General features: G+C 33.2%; 1 protein-coding gene across 1 annotated transcript; it reads right to left on the bottom strand.

Annotated features, from left to right (window-relative positions):
* Window positions 1-303: 303 nt before the first annotated feature.
* Window positions 304-21,222, bottom strand: LOC118184727 (arginine kinase). The gene is made up of 6 exons (XM_035354439.2): window positions 20,964-21,222; window positions 17,016-17,275; window positions 14,423-14,571; window positions 12,767-12,932; window positions 5,039-5,222; window positions 304-670 (listed from the first exon to the last, which is right to left on the bottom strand). The coding sequence occupies exons 1-6, from the start codon at window positions 21,130-21,132 to the stop codon at window positions 525-527; spliced, it is 1,074 nt and encodes a 357-aa protein (XP_035210330.1). The 5' UTR covers window positions 21,133-21,222; the 3' UTR covers window positions 304-524.
* Between the last annotated feature and the right edge of the window lie 1,639 nt (window positions 21,223-22,861).

The following is a 22,861-nucleotide window of genomic DNA, read 5'->3' as shown; positions in this document are numbered from 1 at the left end:
GGGGGGAATCTTCAGTTGTCCCCGGGCGCTGAAAACCCTAGCTACGCCTTTGATGAAAAGAAGTTACAGCAAAGGTTAAAATCATAATTAGTAAATTAACATATGACACTACCGTTTGCATTATTATTAATGATTATGTTTTTCAAAATCGCTTATTAATTCAATTCTTACGATTCATGTGCATATCATTAATACCTTCTTAATCGAGTTCTTTCGTTTCAATTTATATGCGTTTCGTATTGTAATTTATCTTTTAGTGCTTTAATTATTCAGTATTTTCAGAAACACATGATATCAAGGATATATTATTAGAGAACTTAAAAATAAATTTTATTCGCTTTTTTTTTTTACAGACAAAAATATAACAATGACATAAATAAACGTGTGAGAGTTAACATTTAAATAAATCTGTTTTTAAATATGACCTTTCGTGAAACGGCTTTTAGAACCAATTGAAATTGAATTTAATGTGACTTGCATTGTATGAGTTCTAGGATGATGGGTGCAGTTGAATTATGAAAGTTTTAAGATGCTGCTTTTTCCATCTTTATCATCTCGAGGATCCCATCCTGCATTTCTTTAACAGCTTGGTACTCAGTAAGACCCATTCTTCTCTTATTGGAAATATCGTATACTCCACCTTCACTCTCGGTGTGCTCACCCCGTGTGCCTAAAAAAAAAATAAAAATAAAAATAAAAATAAAATAAAATACCAGATTAACACTAACTGAGGAAATTATTGGAGAAAGATTTCAATGGGTGGGATTTTTTTAGAAACCATTCTCAGAGAAGCCATCGAATAATTGGAGGTTCTAAATGAGATGCATACTGAGGGTTAATCGGAAGACTGTCATTTTAGATGAGTGGCATGATTTGAAAAGTGTTTAAAAATTATACCTCATAGAATTAACTTTAAAATTATTTCCTTAACATTAAATTTTAAAAGATTTTCAAATAATTGACTTTAATTTTAAATTATTAATATAAAATGTCATTACAGGGTTAGGTTAGGTTATTTAATTACGGCAAAGCCTCGAGGGTTATCTGCCTGAGGGATGCCTTCGTGGAGGACTTTCGAAGGGGAACTGGCTCGTATACATGTTGCACATTGGGAAAACCACACAAAAAAAAAAAAAAAAAAAAAAACATGCAGCCAGCCCGTTCGCGGGATTCGAACCTCGGACCGAACTACCAGTGTTCAGCGACTTTAACACTCGGCTGCTGGTGGGCCCATTGCAGGGTTAAGCTTTTATACTGGATTACATGGAAGTATGCTGCGCATTGTAAAAACACGAAGAAACTCATCGAGAAGATCTTTAAAAGCTACCAGCAAATCTTAGTTTTCAGATTATTAACATCTTAAACTGTAACAAAACATGAGTTATATTCTTTTTAAGACTGAAACGAGAATCAAATAACAGACGTTTAGCACTTTTCGGCAGAACACGTATCGAATGGAAAAAGCATTTAACATTATCGTGCGCGCTGTATTTGAGAAATCACCAAGATCAATGCCTTTAGCAAAAGTTAAATTTTTTTTTACTTGATCTAGGTTTTTATTGTGTTCATTTGTTTTATGTCTTGCAAATATTCATATAAGGTACTATAGAGAAACATGCACAAAACATTAATTTTTTAATAATATTGACTATATTATAAAAATTAGAATTTACTCAGACGCAATACTTCCAACAAAAGCACACACACACACAAAAGTCTCATCAGTTAAAGCCTTTTACACTCTCACTGAGCTACGTGTCTACTAATCTGTTCTTGCTCTCACGCCTGCTAACCTCCCTTTTTAGCTTTATTATTAAGCATTGTTTTCTTTGCACTAACGCTACGTACAGTTCAACAAAAAAATTCCAAATTTTTCAAAAAATTTTTCATACGTTTAGAATTCCTGATACAGTGTTAAATGCTGACGTACATTTTTGTATTTTTTTTCAGCCTTAGTTTGTCATACGTATATTCAGTTATCGTGGTGAGACAGCTAAAAAATTTTTATTATTAACTTTTTGTGCGTTAACTTTATTAAATACCACGTTCTTCGCACTTATCCCACTTAAAATTGAATTCAAGAGCAAAATCGCCGAAATATTTTTAAAAACAGCTTATCTTTAGGGTTCTCGATAGAGTGTTAGAGGCTGCCATACACATTTTTGTATTCGCTGTATTACTTCTTTAAAAATTAGCAGCTCGTGTAAAGAGTCGTTTGAAATAGTTATCTCAAAAGAGAAAAAGTATATAATAATTTTTAATGAGTCCAGCTAGTGTAATTTCATAAAAATGCTGGGTACTATTCAGTTTTAGTGAACGTAAAAAATTGCACCGAAAATATATGCGCAAAAACGCCAAATCTAACAAACGCGCTCATTTAACCGCGCGTCAAATCTAGCGAACGTGCCCGAAGTTCGTAAATTTAGATAGTTCTATATTTGTAAGTTGCTATTGAAATACTAGTTCAATTTTTTAATTCTTTTCTAATAACGCTGTGGATTTAACAATTCGGAAATTGCCCAGTGCCGAAAAGCCTGCAATAGAATTTTTTCAAACAGCGGGCATCATTCATGATAGAAAATTATGTTCGAACAACCACGATATGAAATTATGCTTTAGCGGTAATTCAGCAGCGAAATGGTGGTGCAGGAAAGCAGTGGAGTAGCGAGCATAACTGGCGCCCGGGGCTAAATACCTTTTTGGCCCTCCCCCTTTCCCCCGAAAAATACACAGTGATATGATGAAAATCTTATTTGGAGACCATTTGTCGCCCCTCTGCGAGCGGCGTCCGGGGCATACACCCCCGGTTTTGAACATTTTTTTGTCAATCACAACTACTACAATTTTGTGGACACCGAAAGTGGGTGTCATAGACAAACAGTAGAGCGGCTGTGAGCAGTGCTAAATGGCGTGATAAAAGTCGCGCTGCCGGACAGCGTCTCGATTATTATTTGTCCGAGTTTATGTACATACGCTTGCACAAAACTGAAATATATACTGAATATAATTTTGTTAATTAACCATCTAATTAACCTTTCATCTAAACTAAAACAATAATCTTAGATGGTTATTTACTATTATGTTTCCCTTCTTGCGTTAGGGTTAATTAGTTTTGGCAGCATTGCCATAAACAGTAGTTTGGTGATTTTTTACGGCCTTTATAACGGAACTGTACCAAATACTAAATATTTCTAATTGGACATCTCAGGATTTTGATACGTGTTTATTTAAATAAATCCCATTAAAAATTAGAAAAAATATCAGTTTATAAAAAATATATTCTTGAGAACTGTTTATGGCTTTCAAATCGCTTAGTTTATTGCTCAGTAACCTTCCAGATTACATTTAAAAGTACCTCAAGTTTTACTGAATGGGAACCCACTGGCGCGTAGAAGATTAAAGTATTTTATTTTCAGACGCGACAACACATTGTTTTCATAAGCCGATTAAAATTGGAAGATAAATATCTTACATTTTTCCGAATAGCAACAGCCTCGCCCTGAAAATAATGTTATATTTCGAACAGTACTAGTACTTCTAAATCGTCGAGTATGTTAATCAAAAATTCTTTAACATTTTACAAATTACGAAATAAATAATATAACAAATTCAAATCTCGGCTTTCAGGTGCACACCTTCGAGTGGAGGACTACGTTATTCAAAGTTGATGGCTCTGGGTTTTTTTTCACAATACGAGGAATATACATATATTCTTTATTATTTAATTTCTTTAAAAATAATACAGGGTGGAAACAATTTGAAAAATGATACGTCATTTATAGTGAACCAATGCTAAAATCCCATTTCGAGACAAGTAGCGTCCTTTGGTCGAAGAATTTTGTCTGTCAAGGTATATGTGCGAACTTCACATTTTGAAGAAGAAAAGATTCTCATTATCAGTTCATTTTGACTAAGCACTTTTTTTTTTTCGTTAGAATTTTTTTACGTTAGTTATTGCAATTAAAGACAACGAAACAGATTTCAAAACGTTTTGTTGATAATACTTATTCTGAAAATTAAAACACTTACAAAATTTAAGTAACTCTTAAATAAAAGCACCTTATGGTTAGAAAATGTTTAATTTAATGGTGGCCAATGGGGAACGTTGATGCATCTTTCTGTATAAACTTAATTTGGCCCATGTTGTCCTATAACGGAAAAGATCTCATTCAGATACCAAGCGAAAAGATATTTGATTAAATGTGAAAAATGTAATTTTTTGATTATGTATATCAGATACAGGTGCGCCTAACAGAGCATCAAAAGGCAATGATAAGAACAACAAGAGTGATGGCTGTTTTGAATTTTAGAAATGCAGTTTAGAGCGTCGAAAGTTCTTATTAGTCTTCTATGCAATGGCGTCGTGAGGTTAGTTGCTGTTCTTGCTTAAATGCATTGACTAGTAATAATCATGCATAAAATTAAGCGTATGATGGGACGATGCATGAATAGGATTCTAATCGGAAGTTGCTCCCATCGACGTCACTTAAATCACTTAATAAAGTATGCATTTATTTCTGCTTCAATTGACAAATAGATTGAGAAAGCTGAAGGACAAGTGAAACTGATACAAATTATTTCTATCAAATGCAGTTGCTTTTTACTAATACAACATTTAATCTTTATGATGAAAATTTGCACTTTTTAAAAATAGTATCAATATATGAGTCAGTTCTGCACGGTTTTAATTTAAATTATCTTCCTTCTTTTACAAGTTTGATGCCAAAGAGAAGAATTTATCAGGTGTTAAGTGTTTTTAAAAATGCTATATATAATGCAAATCCGAATGATTTTAATACATATTGCGAACTTAGAAGATATGTGATAAAATGGTTTGGCTTTAACAAACAGCAATGTCTTTTGGAATCATGATTGCAATTTGCTACTCTAAATAAAGGCTTTATTCATTTTAATAGATGAGGCGTCCATTCGTTCGTCATTCAGTTACTAATTCTCAATTATTCAAGTCAAGGTTGCTCTTATTAATTTTTATAATGATTTATCAGACTTGAGTTATTAAATGAAAATGATAATATACCTCGGACTTGTAGATTGAATTTTGCAGCAATGTCTTCCAGAACCTTCTTGTCCTTGGCGAGTTTAGGAAGAGCAATGTGAACGGAAGCTCGGATAGTAGTACCCAAGTTAGTTGGGCAGAAAGTCAAGAAACCCAAGCGGTCATCACGAGAGAATGGCAGCTTTGATTCAATGATATTCACAGCCTAATAAAAGAAAATTATTTTATTTGAAACAACATTGTAGATTGTGTACATAAATGCTTCAACTAATATTTTCGCAACAGTTTAATCATTCTGAAGTAATTATAAAATATTCATACAATATAAGCTATAATTGAAAAAAAAAAAAAAAAAAAAAAGGGCTAGTCTTTGGAATATGGTAACAGGTAGTTTGGCGATATTTTGGTAAGGCGATAAAGGTTACTAGCTAGGACTTTAGCAGTGTCCATGGATAAAGTCAAGAATGTGCGCAATGCCATTTTTGTGCAATTCTAGGATGCTTTTTTAAGTGAAAATAGGTCGACGTGTACATGGATGATAGCCTGTATGTGAAATTCTTAAAAACGCGGCAAGCAGTTTGCGATTGTGCACTTTCTCCCAATTTCGCACCTAATCTTCGTCATGATTAAGCACTTTTGTTCCATAAAAGTTCTAGCATAAGCGTAATTCGGCTAGCAGATTGTTGGAAAAAAAAATATTGAGTTAAAAAAAGGCCTTTACTTCGTGAAAACAAAATGGCGTCCAAACAAAAGCTAGCAGGTTGCTGTAGCAGGGTTGGTCGCCAAAAAATCGCCAAGTTACCATAATCCAAAGATTAACCAAAAAAGATTCCTAAAATTTTACTCACATTTTTGCTTTAGCGAAAGGTGTTATTTTCAAATTTTATGTAAAATAGAGTAATTCAAGAAGAATGCAATTACTTTGTACACTGATATAAATTAGCCTATATTTATAATAAAGGAACCACTGTGAAGTACTTATAATACAGAAAAAAAAATCTGAAATGTTTCAGATTTTAAATTACGTCCAAAGAGGCGTTTTTTAACATTTTGTGTGTTGCCTTTCTTTATTAAATATCATGTTCTTCGCACTTAAACCATAAGATCCAGTGCAACAGCAATATCGCAAAATAGTTTTAAAACGAGCATATCTTTAGAATTTCCGATACAGAGACTCACGCGCTGGAGATAAAAATGTTTTTTCTGCACAACGTTGCCATTGCTCGCTTTGAAATCCTTGAGTTTGTTAATCAAAAATTCGTCAAAGTTTTAAAAAATAGGAAATCGATCATAAAACAAATTTCAAATTTCAAATTTGGTCTTCCACATGCTCATATTCGTTGGAGGATTACGTTATTCAAAATTCGATGACTCTGTGTACCGTTGTTTTATCACAATACGAGAAATATACATACATTTATGCAGATTTTTCATTATTTAATTTCTTCAAATATAATGCAGGACTCTAACATTTTGTGGCAACAGTTTGAAAAGTGAACCGACATTTATGAGTCCGACGCAAAATGCCAAAACGAAACTAATAGTCCTTCGGGATTCAAATCCCTTTGGACTAAAAAAAAAAAAAAAAAAAAGTTCTCCTTCGTATATTTACAAATTTTCTGCATAGAACCGTTTTTCATTCCTTCCGTTTTATTCCTTTTATTCTATATGCGAGGTAAGTTCTTGCACCAAATATTGCAGCAAATCCATATCAATTGTTTTCATGGCGTTTTTAATACGCTGTTAATACAGTAAAAACTTGAGTAAGCACGAAGAGATTTCTTGACATATTCCCATGGTCAAAATTTCAGAGTACAGCGTAAAATGTTTTTAGTTCTGTCAACAACTTTACATTTCGCAATCAGCCGTTAAAATCAATCCATATACCGTATATACTCGCGTATAAGCCGTATATACCCGCGTATAAGTATATAAGATATTTTGGACAAAAAAAAGATGTCAGAGTGGGGGGTCGGCTTATACGCGGGGCCATAAAAAATTAAAAGAATCGGAAGTTCAAAAATTTCTTTATATAATGCAGTTGTTTTCTTTCCGCACTCAAATTGGACGACTTATCAAATAAGTCACTTACTTGAAGTAATTTCATGACTTAAATTATGTGACTAACTAATCACAGAGTTTCATACTTTAGAGCAAGTTGCGATTAAACCAAAGAATTTTCGGCCCCCGAACAACCGATCAATATCGAGCAATAAAAAGTTTCGCCAACACGCCAAGAAAAGAGAAATGCAGATAGTTTTTACGTACTTATAAGTCTTTATAATAGTTATTGTTCATTCATGAAATACGTTTATTAACAGGCGTACACGTCAAAATTTAAAAAAATAGCCCACGCAATAACTGAACAGTTTTGAATATTTCTTTTAACTTTTGAAAAGGGAAAATGCAGATAGATTTTACGTACGCGAATCTTTTCCGGGACAAACTCTAGAAGGTTACTATATACGATCATTTTCCCCCAATTATCCTGCGTTTTGGATTCCGTAATTCCGGGAGGATTGACATCCGTCATTCAACCCCTAGATGTCTGCCTCAATCAGCCTAAGTAAATGTTAGTGGGCAGAGTGGATTAGTTCCGGTCGACCAACATTTACAAAGGGAGGCAACATTAAAAAGCATGATATTACATTAATTGCTCAGTGGGTTAAAGATGCTTGAAACGAAATACCCTCTGAAATGATTATAAAATCATTTAAAAAATGTTGTATTAGCAACGAACTAGAGGCACGGAAGATGATACTGTTTTTGAAAGTGAAAATGACGACGAATGCTCTAGTAGTGATTGTAACAATACAGAGTTCGAGACTGAAAATATGTATGATGACGAGCCAATGACGACAGAAGAGTTCTATGAAATGTTTGGCGAATCTGACCATGAATCGGACTTGAATTCTCAGATGATTTTGAGTAACTGTAGTACTTAAAAAAAATGTTTCGAAATTTCTCGATCGATTTCGGAAGTGGGAGGGGGGTCGACTTATACGCGGGCATATACGGTAAGTCTTGCGATTTTTTTACACGATATGTTAAGGACTTTGAACTATAGCATCACTATTTCAAAATTTTCCAAGGAGTATCAAGATGTTCCATGAAGCGTACGCTGATATTACGATAATATTTTCAGTCAGCTATCAGACTGAACGAGCTGGACTTGCAGTATTATTGTAAGGAACTATATGGCATTCCCTGGTTAGTAAATACCATGAAAATAATCACACAGCCAGTTAGTTTGCCGGGATTTGAAACTGGGTCGAACTACAAGTGTTCAAAATCCTTCCATTTGGTCACTGATGGACAACTTTTTACACTGACTGTTTACGTGGTTGCATTCGATTAGGCTTCAAAAATTCCTTAAAAATCGTTTCCAGCATTTCTGTTTAACAAATATTTTGCTGCATTTACATAATTTCTCTAAAGAGCTTTGTTGAATAATAGCAATCTAGTAATTTATCCTGAGTTCCTTTCCCAAAGACTGAATAGATTGGTTACTCGGATACTTATGCGTTATAAAAGAGTACTTTACTGGTAGACTAAATAGGTCCACAACGAACATGAAGATGTAAATTCCTGATGTATTCCCAGAGGACTTTATGTTGAGGAGAAGAAAAAAGGAGCCTGACCCTCTGTAGCCCAAACATGAATAGGGTAATCGGAAGAAAGAAAAATATGCGGAAATCTTGAAGTCATCCATTGAACAATACGAGACCTCAGGGAAGGAGAAAGAAAAACTGGCAAGTTGCTGGGATCACCAGCCAGCGAATCGGAAGGCTTCATCGACGAATCGGAAAGCAGGAGGCATGTGACCTACTTCAGCGAACCATTATTCCAAGAGGTGAGAAATATTAATTTCTTTCAGCTTCTTCGATGATCTTTAAAAGTTCCAATGCAAAATATAATTTTGCAGCGGAGAATCAGATTTCTTGCATGTTTTCACTGTAAGAATTGTAAGAATTGGAGGCTTCCTTCAGCCCACCTGGACCCAAGTGTCCCCATAGCTCAAAAGAAGGGGCCCCGTGTTTCATTGCGTCCAAAATCTTGACAAGTATGCTTTGAAGCTTTTGTTCTTTCAGAAGATGTATCGGGGAGCTGCAACCAAGTCCATTACAGGTGGCAGAGTAGCAGTATCCGGAATAACGGGTAATTAATCGTACCGCGGAATTTAGGCAACTTCGTTTGCCGTTTCGGAAATAGCGGACAGTCCTTGGAGGTAGCAATGTAGTCGGAACGACATCGAACACACGTTGGTTTTTCATCCATCTTCAATCTGCAAGTGATGTATCTCGATCGATTTCGGATCGAGGAACACACCTAGATGTCTGAATTGTGGGAAATTGTTTTTCCCACAATTCAGACATCTAGGTGTGTTTCTGCAGCCGATCCGGCCGTGCCCAAAACGCTGACATCGAAAGCAGATCATAGAAGTTTTATCCGAACGATTTTTTTCTGATGTTCAGATCAAGAACCTTCTTAATTGAATAAATCTTCTGATCAGTATCCGAGCCCTTAACTTCAGCAAAGAAAACGGGAAGCTTTAAAGATTCATGTTTAGTCTTTATGGAGAACTGGCTGACTTTTGTAATTGGGAAGACCAACTTACAAAGTTCTGTTTTAATTTTAACTGAAATTCCTTTACACATTAGATAGCCTAATGCTTTATCGCGCTAGAAGAGAAAGTCAATTTGATCTCATCTTTGGTTAGGATGTAATCATCTATACTGCTTTGCGAGGCAGTCTTTCCTTCTTTTCGTAGATTCAAAAGTTGTGTGCTCATCTACGTCGATCTTTTCAGCTTTATCATCAGGAATGGGAGTAGAGAGAAATTTCTCGAGTAATAACTGTTGGAGAATCCCTCAAAAATACTTCTGTTTGGATGTCCACCGAAAACATCGAGGACGAAAAGTCTTTGCAAAAACAAGGAGAAAACGTCGTGGGAGATAAGAAAGCAAAGAGAAAACATCGCAGTTCTAAAACATTGAGGTACAATATATCGTCGTCGAAAATGAAGCGGTTCAGAAACTTCGCAGTTTAAAAACATCGTCGTTGAAAATATCGTGGTAAAAAATAAAGTACCTACAAATCATCGCATGATGATAACATCGCACACATGAGTTTTTCAGGTTTTAAAAGTTGTAAATACATTTTCGAATAATGATTTGGGAGAGCAAGAAGGAAAGAGGGATTATTTTTACTTTTATATTTCATATTTTTGAATGAACTAATAAACTTTAGTTGACAAAGTAAAAAAGAAACTTGAGCATTTAAAAATTGAAAATGAATAGAAAATTAATGAAGCTTACATCACTTAATAGACTTATTAATTTACACAGTTAATTAACAAATGTCATTAATAAATTCATAATTTTTATAAAGTCTTACTCATAATTTTTCATGAAAAATACAGCCTAAAAATGTCTAGTAAAAGGAAGATAAATAACTGCATGAAATTACCTGTATAAAAACTGCTTAGTTAATTATCAAATTACTTTCTTTTAAGTTTTAATCTGATATTGTTTTGATGAAAATTATATCTTATTTTGTTCCAGTTTATTCTTAAAGTGTCATTAACATTTCTTGCGCTTCCAAATCTTTATGCGAATATGCATTTACAACTTTTAAAACCTGAGAAACGCATGTGTACGACATTATCGTCATGCGATGATTTATAGGGTGCTTACCACTTAAGGTTTATAGTGCTTATTTTTTACCGCGATATTTTCGACTACGGTGTTTTTAAACTGCAAAGTTTTGAACCGCCTTATTTTCGACGATGATATTTTTGTACCATGATGTTTTAGAACTGCGTTTTCGCCTTGCGTTGTTTCGTCCGCGATGTTTCCGGTTGTAACCTCTATTAGTCCTCAGCGGAGAGTACATGGCAATCCTATTCCCAACAAAGTCAGCTAACATTTCATGCTCGATGGAAGGCGAACGAGCCATTTCGTAAATCTAAAACAGAATTAAAGCAAAATCATACGTCGTGTTACGACGGAAGTCAACTTCCAATCTGCGAACAGATTGGGTGGTTCTTTCCGATCTTTTTATGTGTATCAGTTTTTCCCAGAAGTACTATACAAAAGGCATCCTTTCACTTACGATATACCTCTCCTGTTTTTCTGTAATTAAATAATCAATTCTGGAAAGAGATCCTGAAATACGTGGCTATTGTTTCGTGGAGATACAAATAATTTCTTCTTGCTTTATTCTATTAGTAAACTTGAATTCAAATTAAATTCCTAATATTTCACATATTTATTAAAATGGCAGTCTTCAGATACGATTAAATGCAGATTTTTATGTGACAGTCAGTTTTTTAGGTGACAGCTTATTGTGATTTAGGATGGCGCAGAGTTACAAATGTGTATCATTACCCCTCCCCCCAAATTAAACATTGAAACACTGCCAAAGAAAGTGAAGAATGTTTCAACCACTTGTTCATCAACTAAGAAAAAAGAAGTTGTAAAAGTGTCTTCTCAGCAGCTTTACTTAACAATTAGATCAGTAGTAACAAAGAAACTACGAAAGAAACTTTGGCGTAAAAAAAAGGGGGGGGATCCAGCCTATTCCTAAAGATGGCGAGCAGCCAGTGAAAAATAAGAAAGCACAAACACTTCTGTGAATAACGTTTCAATGTCAAGAAGGCCCGACCTACAAAAACGTGTTCTCTTACTTGAATGTAAAGTTCGGCCATAATTTTTTTCCCAACAACATAGTCTCTTTTTCTCAGTGCGTTAACAAACCGTACGTTTTTACGAATGATCATCAATCAATGGCTACAACAGAGTTAATTTTCTACTATATTAAACAAGATATAAACCAAAATTTAACAATTATGTAGCCAAGAAACAAAACTTTTTTATACTGAGGTACGTAATAATAGCGTTAGAAACTATTTTACCAATTAATATTATGCTTTTGTATATTGCATCAATTAGATGAATGATTAAATATTAAATTAAGTTTATTATTTTAAAGTTACTCTTAGTTGATCAGGTATAGTCTGAAAGACAAATTAATGATTCTGCGATATGTGGAGAAACAATATTCCAATAAGTAGATACTCATCAATGGATTGGATTGTTTCAGTATGGCAAAGCACTCCAGGGGTCTTTGCCTAAGTAAAGGTATACCTTCATGGAGGACATTACAAGAGAAATCAGCTGTTACACATACTACACATGGGAGAATCACGAAACACCCATGCAGTCAGCTCGTTTGCCGGGATTTGAACCTCAGAACGAACTGCCAGTGTCGAGAGACTTTCACTGCTCAGCCGCAGATGGATCTTAAGCTGAGTGGATAAGAAATGGTATTGAGTCACTTAAAGGCGTAAGGATTGTTAAATATGCTTCTCTTGTCAAAAATTCGCGTCTTAAAAGTTCTAGTGGGATCTATGCCGTGCGCCCTCAATCTTTTCACGAGCATTTGCTCCACATTTTTTTAAGGTTCTGGAAAATTAAATATTTTTTCAGAAATATACCTGTATTACTATTAATTTCGAGCGTTAACTTTACATTAAGTTATCGCCTATTCTTATTTTACGGGATTTGAGTCAGATTTAGAACTTAATATAATTTGGACATTTAATCTTTATTACATTTCAATTTGATGCATAAACTGCTGATTAAAATGATCAGGTGCTATAACAAAGCTGTTAAAGCAATTTGACGTTACTAGTGGACTAAATTTTTTAAGTAAATGATAATAGTTTGATTATGCGAAAGAACTTACTTTGACCAGACGTTCAAAGACAGCCTTCAAGTCACCGCCTTTTTGCATGGAAATAATACGCAAATGATCCTCTTCATTCACCCACACCAAGAAGGTTTTGGCATCATTATGGAAGATACCACGGCCTGTGGGCCAATAGCGGCAGGCATTGGCGGCTTGCAAAAACCTAAATAAAAAATAAATAAATAAAAACTTACGTGATGCATCTTACTGTAATTGGAGGTTACATATGTCTTATCAGAACATAATACCTTATGTATTTCAGGAGATTTATTTTAGAAGTGTATTGATGTTTATGACTTGTCATTTCAATGTCAGTTACTTTGTCAGTCTTTTTACAATGAAAGAACTGTATTTAGCATTAAGATTTTATTTCCCGAACTATAACGTTATTCATTTGAACTTTCCTCTGCAAACTGAGTCAAATAAAATATATTTACTCCAGTGTTAATATTGAATACACCGTTTTTAAACAGATTTTCTTCAGCTTCCATTTCAATATCTTTTCTGTGTTGAATTAAAATATTCTGCAACACTTGACTTTTTTGTGTGTAACAATCTAAAAATATCTAGTACTTAACATTTTTCATTTCTATTCTCCTCTTTTTTTCAAAAGGCGTTAATAATTTACTATAGTGTTATAACATTCATATTTTTGCTGAGGAAAGTGAGACATAGCTTGCAATGGTGCCCAAGGCAAATTGCACCCCGTTTCTCCTATTCCCAACCAATTCAGATGATTTTGCCAGACTGACCGTTCCTCTGCTATGTAGATAAAATCGGGAGCATAAGAATCGGAGCTGCTTAACTAGAATTCGAAATTAAACCTAATGACATAAAATGAATGATGAATGTTTTATCGTTCATTATGAAGAGAGAATTATGCCACACAGCATTAGAGCTTTTCAACTCAGAGTTCTCGAATTTAGATTTAATTACTTGGAGCCTATGCTTCCTCTAGTGCTCCGGTTTTTGATCCGACAATACTTATATCGAATTTAGCATAACTGGATTTTTTTCAATTTCATAGTTGGATTAAGGAGAAGCGATGATTTCATCCCCTGAAAATTAAAACTTAATTTATTTCATATTTTTTATTTAGTTTTTACAGAATTTTCGCTCTAAGATGGCCACATTCTTTGATGTATACTTTTTAACCTAAATTTTTAACTAAAAACGTCTGCTTAATTTCTTATACTAAAACTATAATATACGTAGTACCAATTTATTACTAAATTAATTAAAAATATTAACATTTGGAATCTTCTTAGAGGGATTTACCCAAAGTGTTTTGAGGTTTAGGGCTCAGTATTTTAGACTTGGATTTGCTTAATGTCACAATACGATTCCATATCCTACAGAATACTATAATCACAAGCAGCAGAGGGCATACGTTGTTGTTTGCGACGTCTGTATTCAATTAAAAATGGTAGCAATTATGCAGATTTGAAGTAATCTCACTTATAGAAAGGATGTCGATATACTAATGTATGAGTGGATAGACTAAAGTATAAATGGTCTCTGAATGATAATTTTGAATAACTGATTTTGATGGGATGTACGCTGTTATTTAATAAATTACAGAAAGAATAGTTTGGAGTGCTTTAATTTAGAAAATGTTTCAAGACGCATAGAACTTATTTGTAAATTACATACCTGTCACCTTCTTTGAAGAGGAAATGATCATCGATAAGTTGCTGCTGAGTTGCTTTGTCCATACCAGTCAAAGGATGGTATTTGCCTTTGAGTTCACCTTCAAATGCTGAAAATACAGCGGAAACTTTTTCTTCCATTTCTTTGTAGTTCTGAAACAAATTTTAAGAGTTGCATCACCATGCAGTAAAAATACTTTTACAGAATTCTCACCTTTCAAAGAAGTTACTTAGGAAAAAAAAAATTAGAATTCAACTAGGATTAAAAGAACCTTCTTAAATGAAGTAAGATTACGGATGTTACCTTAAAATTTTATACTTGCATCTTTAATTGAATCTTGAACTATAATTTTAACAAGTTTCACTTTTAGGTCCCCGAAAGAAATCTTTTATATTGTCAAATTCAGAATCAATCACTTTCATGTCGGATTTAAAGCTTAGTTAGTTCATTTAACACTTCACTTTTCTTATTTTATAAATTCATTTTTACTTTGAACTTAAAATAATAAAATGTTCCTAACTGTGTGGGACAGTTGCGGATTTTCGTGCAGCGTCTCGCAACGGTTTATGAAAATTTTTCGGTTCCTAAAAAAACGAACTGAAAGCTTTCAGATTTTACATTAAGCCCAAAGAGGCGTTTTTTACATTAACACGCACGTGCACGTTTCGAGAGCATTTAGACTAATGTCCCTTTGGTCTGAAGATATTTAAAAACATCATACCTTTAAAAATTTTTCAAAAGACAGTCTCGCGGGAGGGAGATTTTTTTTCCCTCGTACAGTGTTGAAATTGTTAGCTTTGAAATTGTTAAGTTTATTAGGTTAACCTTTAGATTATGGTAACTTGGCGATTTTTTGGCGAAAATTTGGCGACCAACCCTGCTACAGCAACCTGCTAGTTTTTGTTTGGACGTCATTTTATTTTCACGTAGTAAAGGCATTTTTTTTTTTTAACTCAACATTTTTTTTCAACAATCTGCTAGCCGAATTACGCTTGTGCTAGAACTTTTATGAACAAAAGTGCTTAATCATGACGAAGATTAGGTGCGAAATTGGGACAAAGTGAAGAATCGCCCAATGCTTACCGCGTTTTTACGAATTGCACATACACGGGTATCATCCATGTACACGTCGACCTATTTTCACTTAAAAAACATCCCAGAATTGCACAAAAAGGACATTGCGCACATTCGACTATATCCATGTACACTGCTAAAGTCCTAGCTAGTAACCTTTATCACCGTACCAAAATGTCGTCAAACTACCTGTTACCATATTCCAAAGATTAGCCGTTTATTAATCAAAAATTCGTTTAAAGTTTACAAAATATGAAATAGAGTAAACACAAATTCGAAATTCAAAATTTGGGATTCCAGTGCCCATAATCGCGCTCTTCATTATTTAAGTTCTTTAAATATAATACAGGGAGATAATGTTTGGTGGCAAAAATCTGAAAAGTGATTCAACTCTTTTAGTAATTCGACGCAAAATGCCTTTCGAGACTAATAGAACTGGGCTAATGCCTTTTTGGGCTAAAAATTAAGCGAACTACACAATTAAATGATCTGTGGAATTTTAAATGGATTAACCGTAGAAAATACTGCAGAATGAAGAAAGTAAGGAGGTGAGCTTGACCTTTGAAAGAAGAAATGTAATTTCATAACAAATCATTCAACGAAATATTTTGTTCAGAAATTAACAACCGTTCAACGAAAGAGTTGTCCCGAGTATAAAATTGAAAATGAGTAAAATGGGCTTCTATTTTTACCATTTAAAGAAAAGCTTTCATTTCAAATATAACTTTAATCATTCTAGAAAGCAAATGCAGCAACGAAGCATATACGTCGATAATAAAGTGAAACTTTTTATTGCTACTATCATACGCTTTTATGGTTACCATCTCGAGTTTGACGATATAAGCAAACATCGGTATTTAACAACATAGCTAATGATCATTCGCTAAGATGACAGCCTCCACAGAAGTTAAAAAAATATAGTGGAAACGTTTTAGGAGTTTCCGTTATTGGTTGGGTAATTGAAACATTCTCCTCACGGACAGAGTATTATATTGTTTGAAGCAACATACCTAAAACGTAGAGACAGTATTAGATTGTTTGAAACAGCATATCTAAAGCCTAAAACACAGCATACCTCTGAAAATATTTTGTTGCAAACTGGCTTCGGAAACTTAAGATCATTAACATAATCATATATTAGAATAGTATCTTCCAAATGTAATGACAGTGGCTAAATTATCATATTAAGTTTCCCTTCATTTCTCTGAAAATATCAGTATATTTTACTTTTAAACACATAATTTACGTCCGTACGATAAGGGAGACATATTCCTCATATAACATTGCAGGAGAAACTACCATAGATAAATTCCTTTCTTGAAATTAATGTAGATAAGTTTAATGTTTTGGGACTATGGATTTGAAATTCATGGTTTGGGATTGCAGTTAAGTTCAAATTCTGTTAAAATTAACGGAAAACCAACTGCGTATTTCTGAATCAAGTGTTCCTAGAATTAAATCTTTTATTCCTAGTTAATTTCATATCTCTGAAAATGATGAACTTAAATTCTATAATACTTACAGCTTCGGTCAGACAAGGGTTGAAAGCATATCCTTTCAAACTGCGACCGCACCGCACCCTGGTAGAAACAACAAATTCTCCTGTAGGGTCCACGTTAACCAAAGTGCTGGTATCACCGAAATCAGTAGGAGGATGCTTGTCAGTGGGCTTGAAACCCTCGTGGTAGTCTTCGATGATGGGGTTAAAAATGGGAGCGAAGAGGGTGTATGCTTCAGCATCAGGTGCATAAATTCCAACTCCACTATCCAAATTCTCAATACCTGTAAGTCGTAATAGCAGAAAGTTATTGTTAGACTATTAAGTAAATCGATGAAATGTACATTTCATTTCTTAGGTTGGCAGGAAAATGCAGAAGAAATTAAACTGGAATTAGAAATGAAATCTATGTACGTCCTTTACTATTGATGGATTTAAAAATATAATTATATGGTCATAAATTCATAGTTAAATTTTTTTCTATGTTATTAGATTAACTTAAGATCTCTTTAGGGAAGGAAATTTTCAATATGTGATTACAGATGAAAATTTCAAATATAAACGAAGTTATAGTCAATGAACGATTAATCAAATTTATCAAGAAATTCTAGCTTAAATAGAACAATGAAAAAATTCCTGTATAATTATGAAGTCATTTTATATAGCATTAAAAATGCAGATTTCATAAATAGATATCAAGTACAATAAAAATAAAGATTTTGTTTATTATTTTAAAGCTAAGAATTATTTCATTTTGACTAAAACAACAACTTAAAAATAGATAAAATTGTAAGCTTAGATTGGCGTAGATTTTGAATAAAACTATCGTAATTGATGACTATCAAACTTAAGACCACCCCCTTCTTTTACCCTGGAACAAAAATATTTTGCAAAAGTGTAAGGAGGAGCACACAAATCCTCCATCCCTCAACAAAACCTTCCGCTCCTGAAGAGGGACTTTTATCCGATTCCTCCAAAATCTACGTCAGTTCTAAGGTTAATTTTTTGCTTAAATTCCACTCATAAGTTTCTCTTCTAATAAAGAAGAGTACTTACCAAATGAACTGCAATCGCAGTATATTCCATCAATGTGGTATAACAAGTTTAATTGTTGGGAATCGATGCTCGTTTTTACACACATTGTATTGTAATTCTATAAAACTTAGGTCCGTCAATCAGTCTAAATGTTTGAGTTAACGTTTTAAAAAAATCTAGGAATGAGTGACGAGAGAAAAGATAAGTGTACTGCTAATAAAATGTAATATATTCGCTATTTGAGAAACTTCTGAAATGATCGTTTTTCTCAAACGTAATGCAAATATGTGTTTCAAAATCTCCAAAGGCATTGCGTTCTCTTTAGAAGATAACCCTCAACTATTTTGATGTCATTAAGCATGGTTATTCATTCATTGCTATAATTATATTATTGACAAACTTATAAAATTTAGTTTCATTTGGAAGAGAGAAAAATGATCGCTATTTTAATTGTTTAGAATTTTTAATGATAGTTATTTCAATCATTAGTTAAAGCCTCATGCAGTGAAATATTGAAAAACCAAATTTGTAAAAATCTATAGTAGTTGATTCTAAATGAAAAAATATCCTTACTATATTTTACTTGTGTTCAATACTAAATAACAAATTTTTACAGCACCAATTGAAAAATATACAACACTATTTCAAACCATTAAGAAATAGAACATTAGAGGCAAACTGCAAATTACTTTACAAAATTATACAGTTCTAAAAATTATATTTCAATAAAAGTGCCTCGTTAGCTACATTAAAGATTGAAAGGACTAAATATTGTTAAAGTATCCCAAATTCCCAAAACCAATTTTCAGTGCGTAAGAATTTAGTGTCTAGAAACATGAAAAGCTTTCCCTAATACATTCAAGCAGGCTCCACTATATTTTTCAAGAATGCAGAGGAAGCTTTTTGAAATTTGAAGATATTCAAAACAAAAGTAATCATTTGGAAAGAACATAAAGATTTATTAACACACTTGTATCAAGGTAGAATCGTTTCTTGTATCAAACATTTGGTGTTATCAAATTATACCCGGAATTTATGTAATAAATACTATTCCTTTACATTTCATTATATATAATTGGCCAAAAAGTCAAAAAATTATTTCTGAGGAGTTGCTAAGATGTGCATTTGCGATGTGCGATAGTTCAATAAACTTCATGCTTTAGGTAGACATGAAAAGTCTTTAAAGAGCTTCAAGTATTCGTATAAATACATTGCTGTTATATTCTGAGATATTCTGTTAATAACAATCAAAACTCATTTACAATACAGTTAGTGAATTTTGGAAAACAATATCTTTAAATAAACAGACTGAAAGCAAGAACTATGTTTAATGAAATTAAATTTGGACAGACGAATTAAAACTTAGGTAAATCTTATTTCTGTAGTAAGATAGAAAATTGATTTAATTACATGTGAAGGTACGGAAAAAAGCATTTTCAATTTCAATGGCGGATTAAAATTTTGAGTTTTAGTTTCCTTTCTAAACATAAGTTTTATATCATTGCTTTCTTTAAAATTATAATTTAATGAGAACTGGAGAGAACACCGACGAATAAAATTTAGGAACCAAATTGAAAGAATTGAATTCTGTGAAAAGCTGTGCATTAACCCTTTCCGGCATGCTACCTTTTAAAGTCGGAGTTTTGATTAAAAAAAAGTAGGCAGTCTAATTAGGCCTAGAGGAGTAAACAAGTAAAATTTTGTGAAGATAGCACTTATAGATTTTTTGATTCTGGGGGTGTGCTCAAAGTGGCACACTGATTGAATAGAACTTCGAAAAGAATGCTGAAACGAGCATTTTTGTCAATAAACTGACCGATGAGATGCGAAGAAACAAAGAATACGGACTCTCAGTTGTCATAGATTATCGGCGAGCCCTATCTGGGCCCACCTAGGGTTTGCCGTTTGATTTTAAGCAAGATTTCAAGGTAAAAACTTAAAACTAATATAGAATAAGGAGATTAGCCTACAGCCGAAAAAAACCATAGAAATGTTTTTTCAAACAATTCCTTTTATACCCTAAAAAAATCTGGAAGATATCTTTGAAAAATGAGGGTCTTAAAAAAACTAAACATGGATAAAATATATGGACTGGTTTGTGTTGAACTGCCATCGACTATAAATAAAGAAGGTTCAGAGTAACCTAGAAATCCTTTTTCATTCAATTTTTCTGTGCGTACAGGAGGAAATTTTTAGGTGTGTCCAGACCGGACACATTGTGCCGCTGTCGCAAAGGGTTAAACAGGTAAATTTCAAGATCTCCCTGAAAAGAGCAGCACTAAAAGAATTGAAATCCTGTACTGAAGTTTTATTGTATTTATCATAAGCTATATCCTTATAACTACCTTTCCACAGAAAACATTAGCTGTATTTATAAACGGTATATCCGAAACAAGGTTACAATACAAGTTACTTTCGAAATCTGACACTTCGATTATATTTAAGTTAATTTTAAGTACGCCTATGGTAAATTTTGATTTACATCCATCATTTTCTGAAGATCTGATGTTTTGATCAAGGCATTTTGTAATATGTTTGAAGACTATTGCTTTATGGTAATGTTTCAAAATTACTTTTGTCATTCACTCTATTATTAGATTAATCTCACTTAGGATATTTATACGGGTGTTTACCCGCATTTAATGCCTAAATGACTGAGGATATTCATCTGATTTTATTTTTATAGAAAGGTATACAAATAATGAGTTTATATTTACTTGCAGAATGATTAAGGAAATAAGAACAACAGGTTATTAAGCTTAATATCACAATAGGCTAAATTTGAGCAAAGAATTTAAGCAAAATTTTTATTTGACTTCGAATTGTACATATATAAAACTAGTTTTAGAAACAAAAGTTTATTCCAACTATTGTTCAACTGATGAATAACTTCCTATCTAAGATTAATATGAAAAAAAAAAAAAGATTTAGGTTTACCTGACTGAATGCAGTCCAAAAGAGTAGCCCCCAAAGCGGTCTTCTTATTTTTGCAGGCATCAAAAACTTCCTTTGACAGGTATTTTTTCAACAGAGATTTACAATCAGTAGCAGCTTGCAACTTCTTGAAGCCGGCTTCCAATTTGTCAAGAGTAGCTTGGTCAACCATGATTGCTGAATTGAGAAACAAGATTTTTTTTTTTTTTAAATGCTAAGGAAGAGTTTTAAATTTAAAGCTCCTTTCACCAAAGGCAAAGAGAAGGGGAATCACGGTGGTATTTATAGGTTTTGTTGGGAGTTGTGGGTAAATTTCTGGCAATCACGCCAGCTTTTGCAGTGACGTTTCCCAGCGTCCCGCTGCTCTTCTTTTTTAAATTCAAGACTTAAATTTATTTTTATTGTGCTTAAGTGTCTAACGTCTTGCAAGTTTCTATTACAAATTCGGTTCCGTCGTTCACTTTTGAGTTCATGAAAATAAAATTATCAATTTCTTCCATTTAATGAAATTCTATTTAGTTAAATTATGCATAAAGTATACTTGGTGAAATAAATTATGAATCCTAAGCAAGATGTCAAAACTTATGACGTTGAATTTTTGAAAGCATTTAAAGGGTTCAAACACTATCGAATGAATAAAACCATGAAAATTCTCCTGCTTGCGTGGAGTTTTCCTGATTTTATTGCAAATATGGACCAGTTTCATTAATACAGTGCAATTATCATTTTTTGAGCAAACATATGTTATTTAGGTACTCTACAATTTCTACTCTTAAAAGCTAAAGTATAATCTCATCTAAAATATCTCTTGAGCATTTTATGTCATTTTTTAACAATAAAAAATTAGGTAACATGACTTGCGATACTTTATGCTTATTTTCGAGCCTTTTAAGAAATTCTAGCTTATCTAATAAGGCCAATAAGTAGTTGAAGTAGCATATATAAAACAAATGAATATACTAGCTTCGAGAACCCGATTTCCATCGAGGCAAATTCATTGCATAGAAAGCTTTCATGCTTTTCCTTACAAGTTTTGAGAAAATGAGCTGCTTTTCTTGGATGCAAAGAAAAGAATAGTAGTAAAGTATTTAATTACAATATTATAGTGCTTCTAGAACAGTGCGTAGGTAATTAATTTTGACAAAAGATGCTCTTCACAAGCTTTAAAAATTATATGCGACAGAAATTATTCTAATGTTAAAATTAATTCCCTGTCTACTGTTTCAACCACACGAAGCGCGATTCTATCTGGCATTCTACAAAAATACTGAGACCTGTTCAGTAGGAGAATTACATGGAAAAAATGATCGTCTGGGAAGGGAAGTTTTAAGAGCGGCCCTTGACAATTGCATAAAGTTGCATAAAGTGTATAAAGTGATATAGTTTTTCTAACTATTAAAAAGGAATTTTAAATTTATTTCTTCCCTTTGCTTCTTCAAAGCTGTACAGAATAAAGGAAGAAGTAATACTATAAGATGCATATCTTCAAACGGAAATTTTTCGGTTAACTTAGATGATAAGTATATGTGTTCAAATCTCACATATGTGTTTGTGCTGATCGTCGCAATTGCAATGAGACGATTGTGCTAATGGTTACATTTGCAATGAAAAGATGATGCTTATTAAATTCAGATACTTACTTATTACTCCCTAGTTCATGAAAATTGACTACCATTGTGCAGGTCCCGCCAAAGTTGCGCCGATCGCGATCTGCTTTGTTTTTTGCCCTTCGTGAAAAGACATTTGTAGATTTCTACTATTTTGTTAGGCGTTCCGATTTTACAGTAAGGTCTGTTTTAGAACGCTATAAGTACATACTTCAAGCTTGTGACTGTAATATGTTTGGTCGGCCATATTCAGCTGACCATATTGTGTTCATTAATAAACTTTTTGTTATGGTA

This window comes from Stegodyphus dumicola, chromosome 9 (genome assembly GCF_044657685.1).
Source record: "Stegodyphus dumicola isolate Sdum_Otavi_A_Nest chromosome 9, ASM4465768v1".
Lineage (NCBI taxonomy): Eukaryota > Metazoa > Arthropoda > Arachnida > Araneae > Eresidae > Stegodyphus > Stegodyphus dumicola.
This window is presented reverse-complemented; position numbering and strand designations above follow the sequence as displayed.

Coding starts and splice junctions, on each gene's coding strand:
- LOC118184727 (XM_035354439.2), bottom strand. CDS start 21,132: ATGGTTGACCAAGCTACTCTTGACAAATTGGAAGCCGGCTTCAAGAAG. Junction 17,276..20,963: donor TTTGGACTGCATTCAGTCAG/GTAAACCTAAAT, acceptor TACGACTTACAG/GTATTGAGAATTTGGATAGT. Junction 671..5,038: donor ATTCAATCTACAAGTCCGAG/GTATATTATCAT, acceptor TTTTTTTTTTAG/GCACACGGGGTGAGCACACC.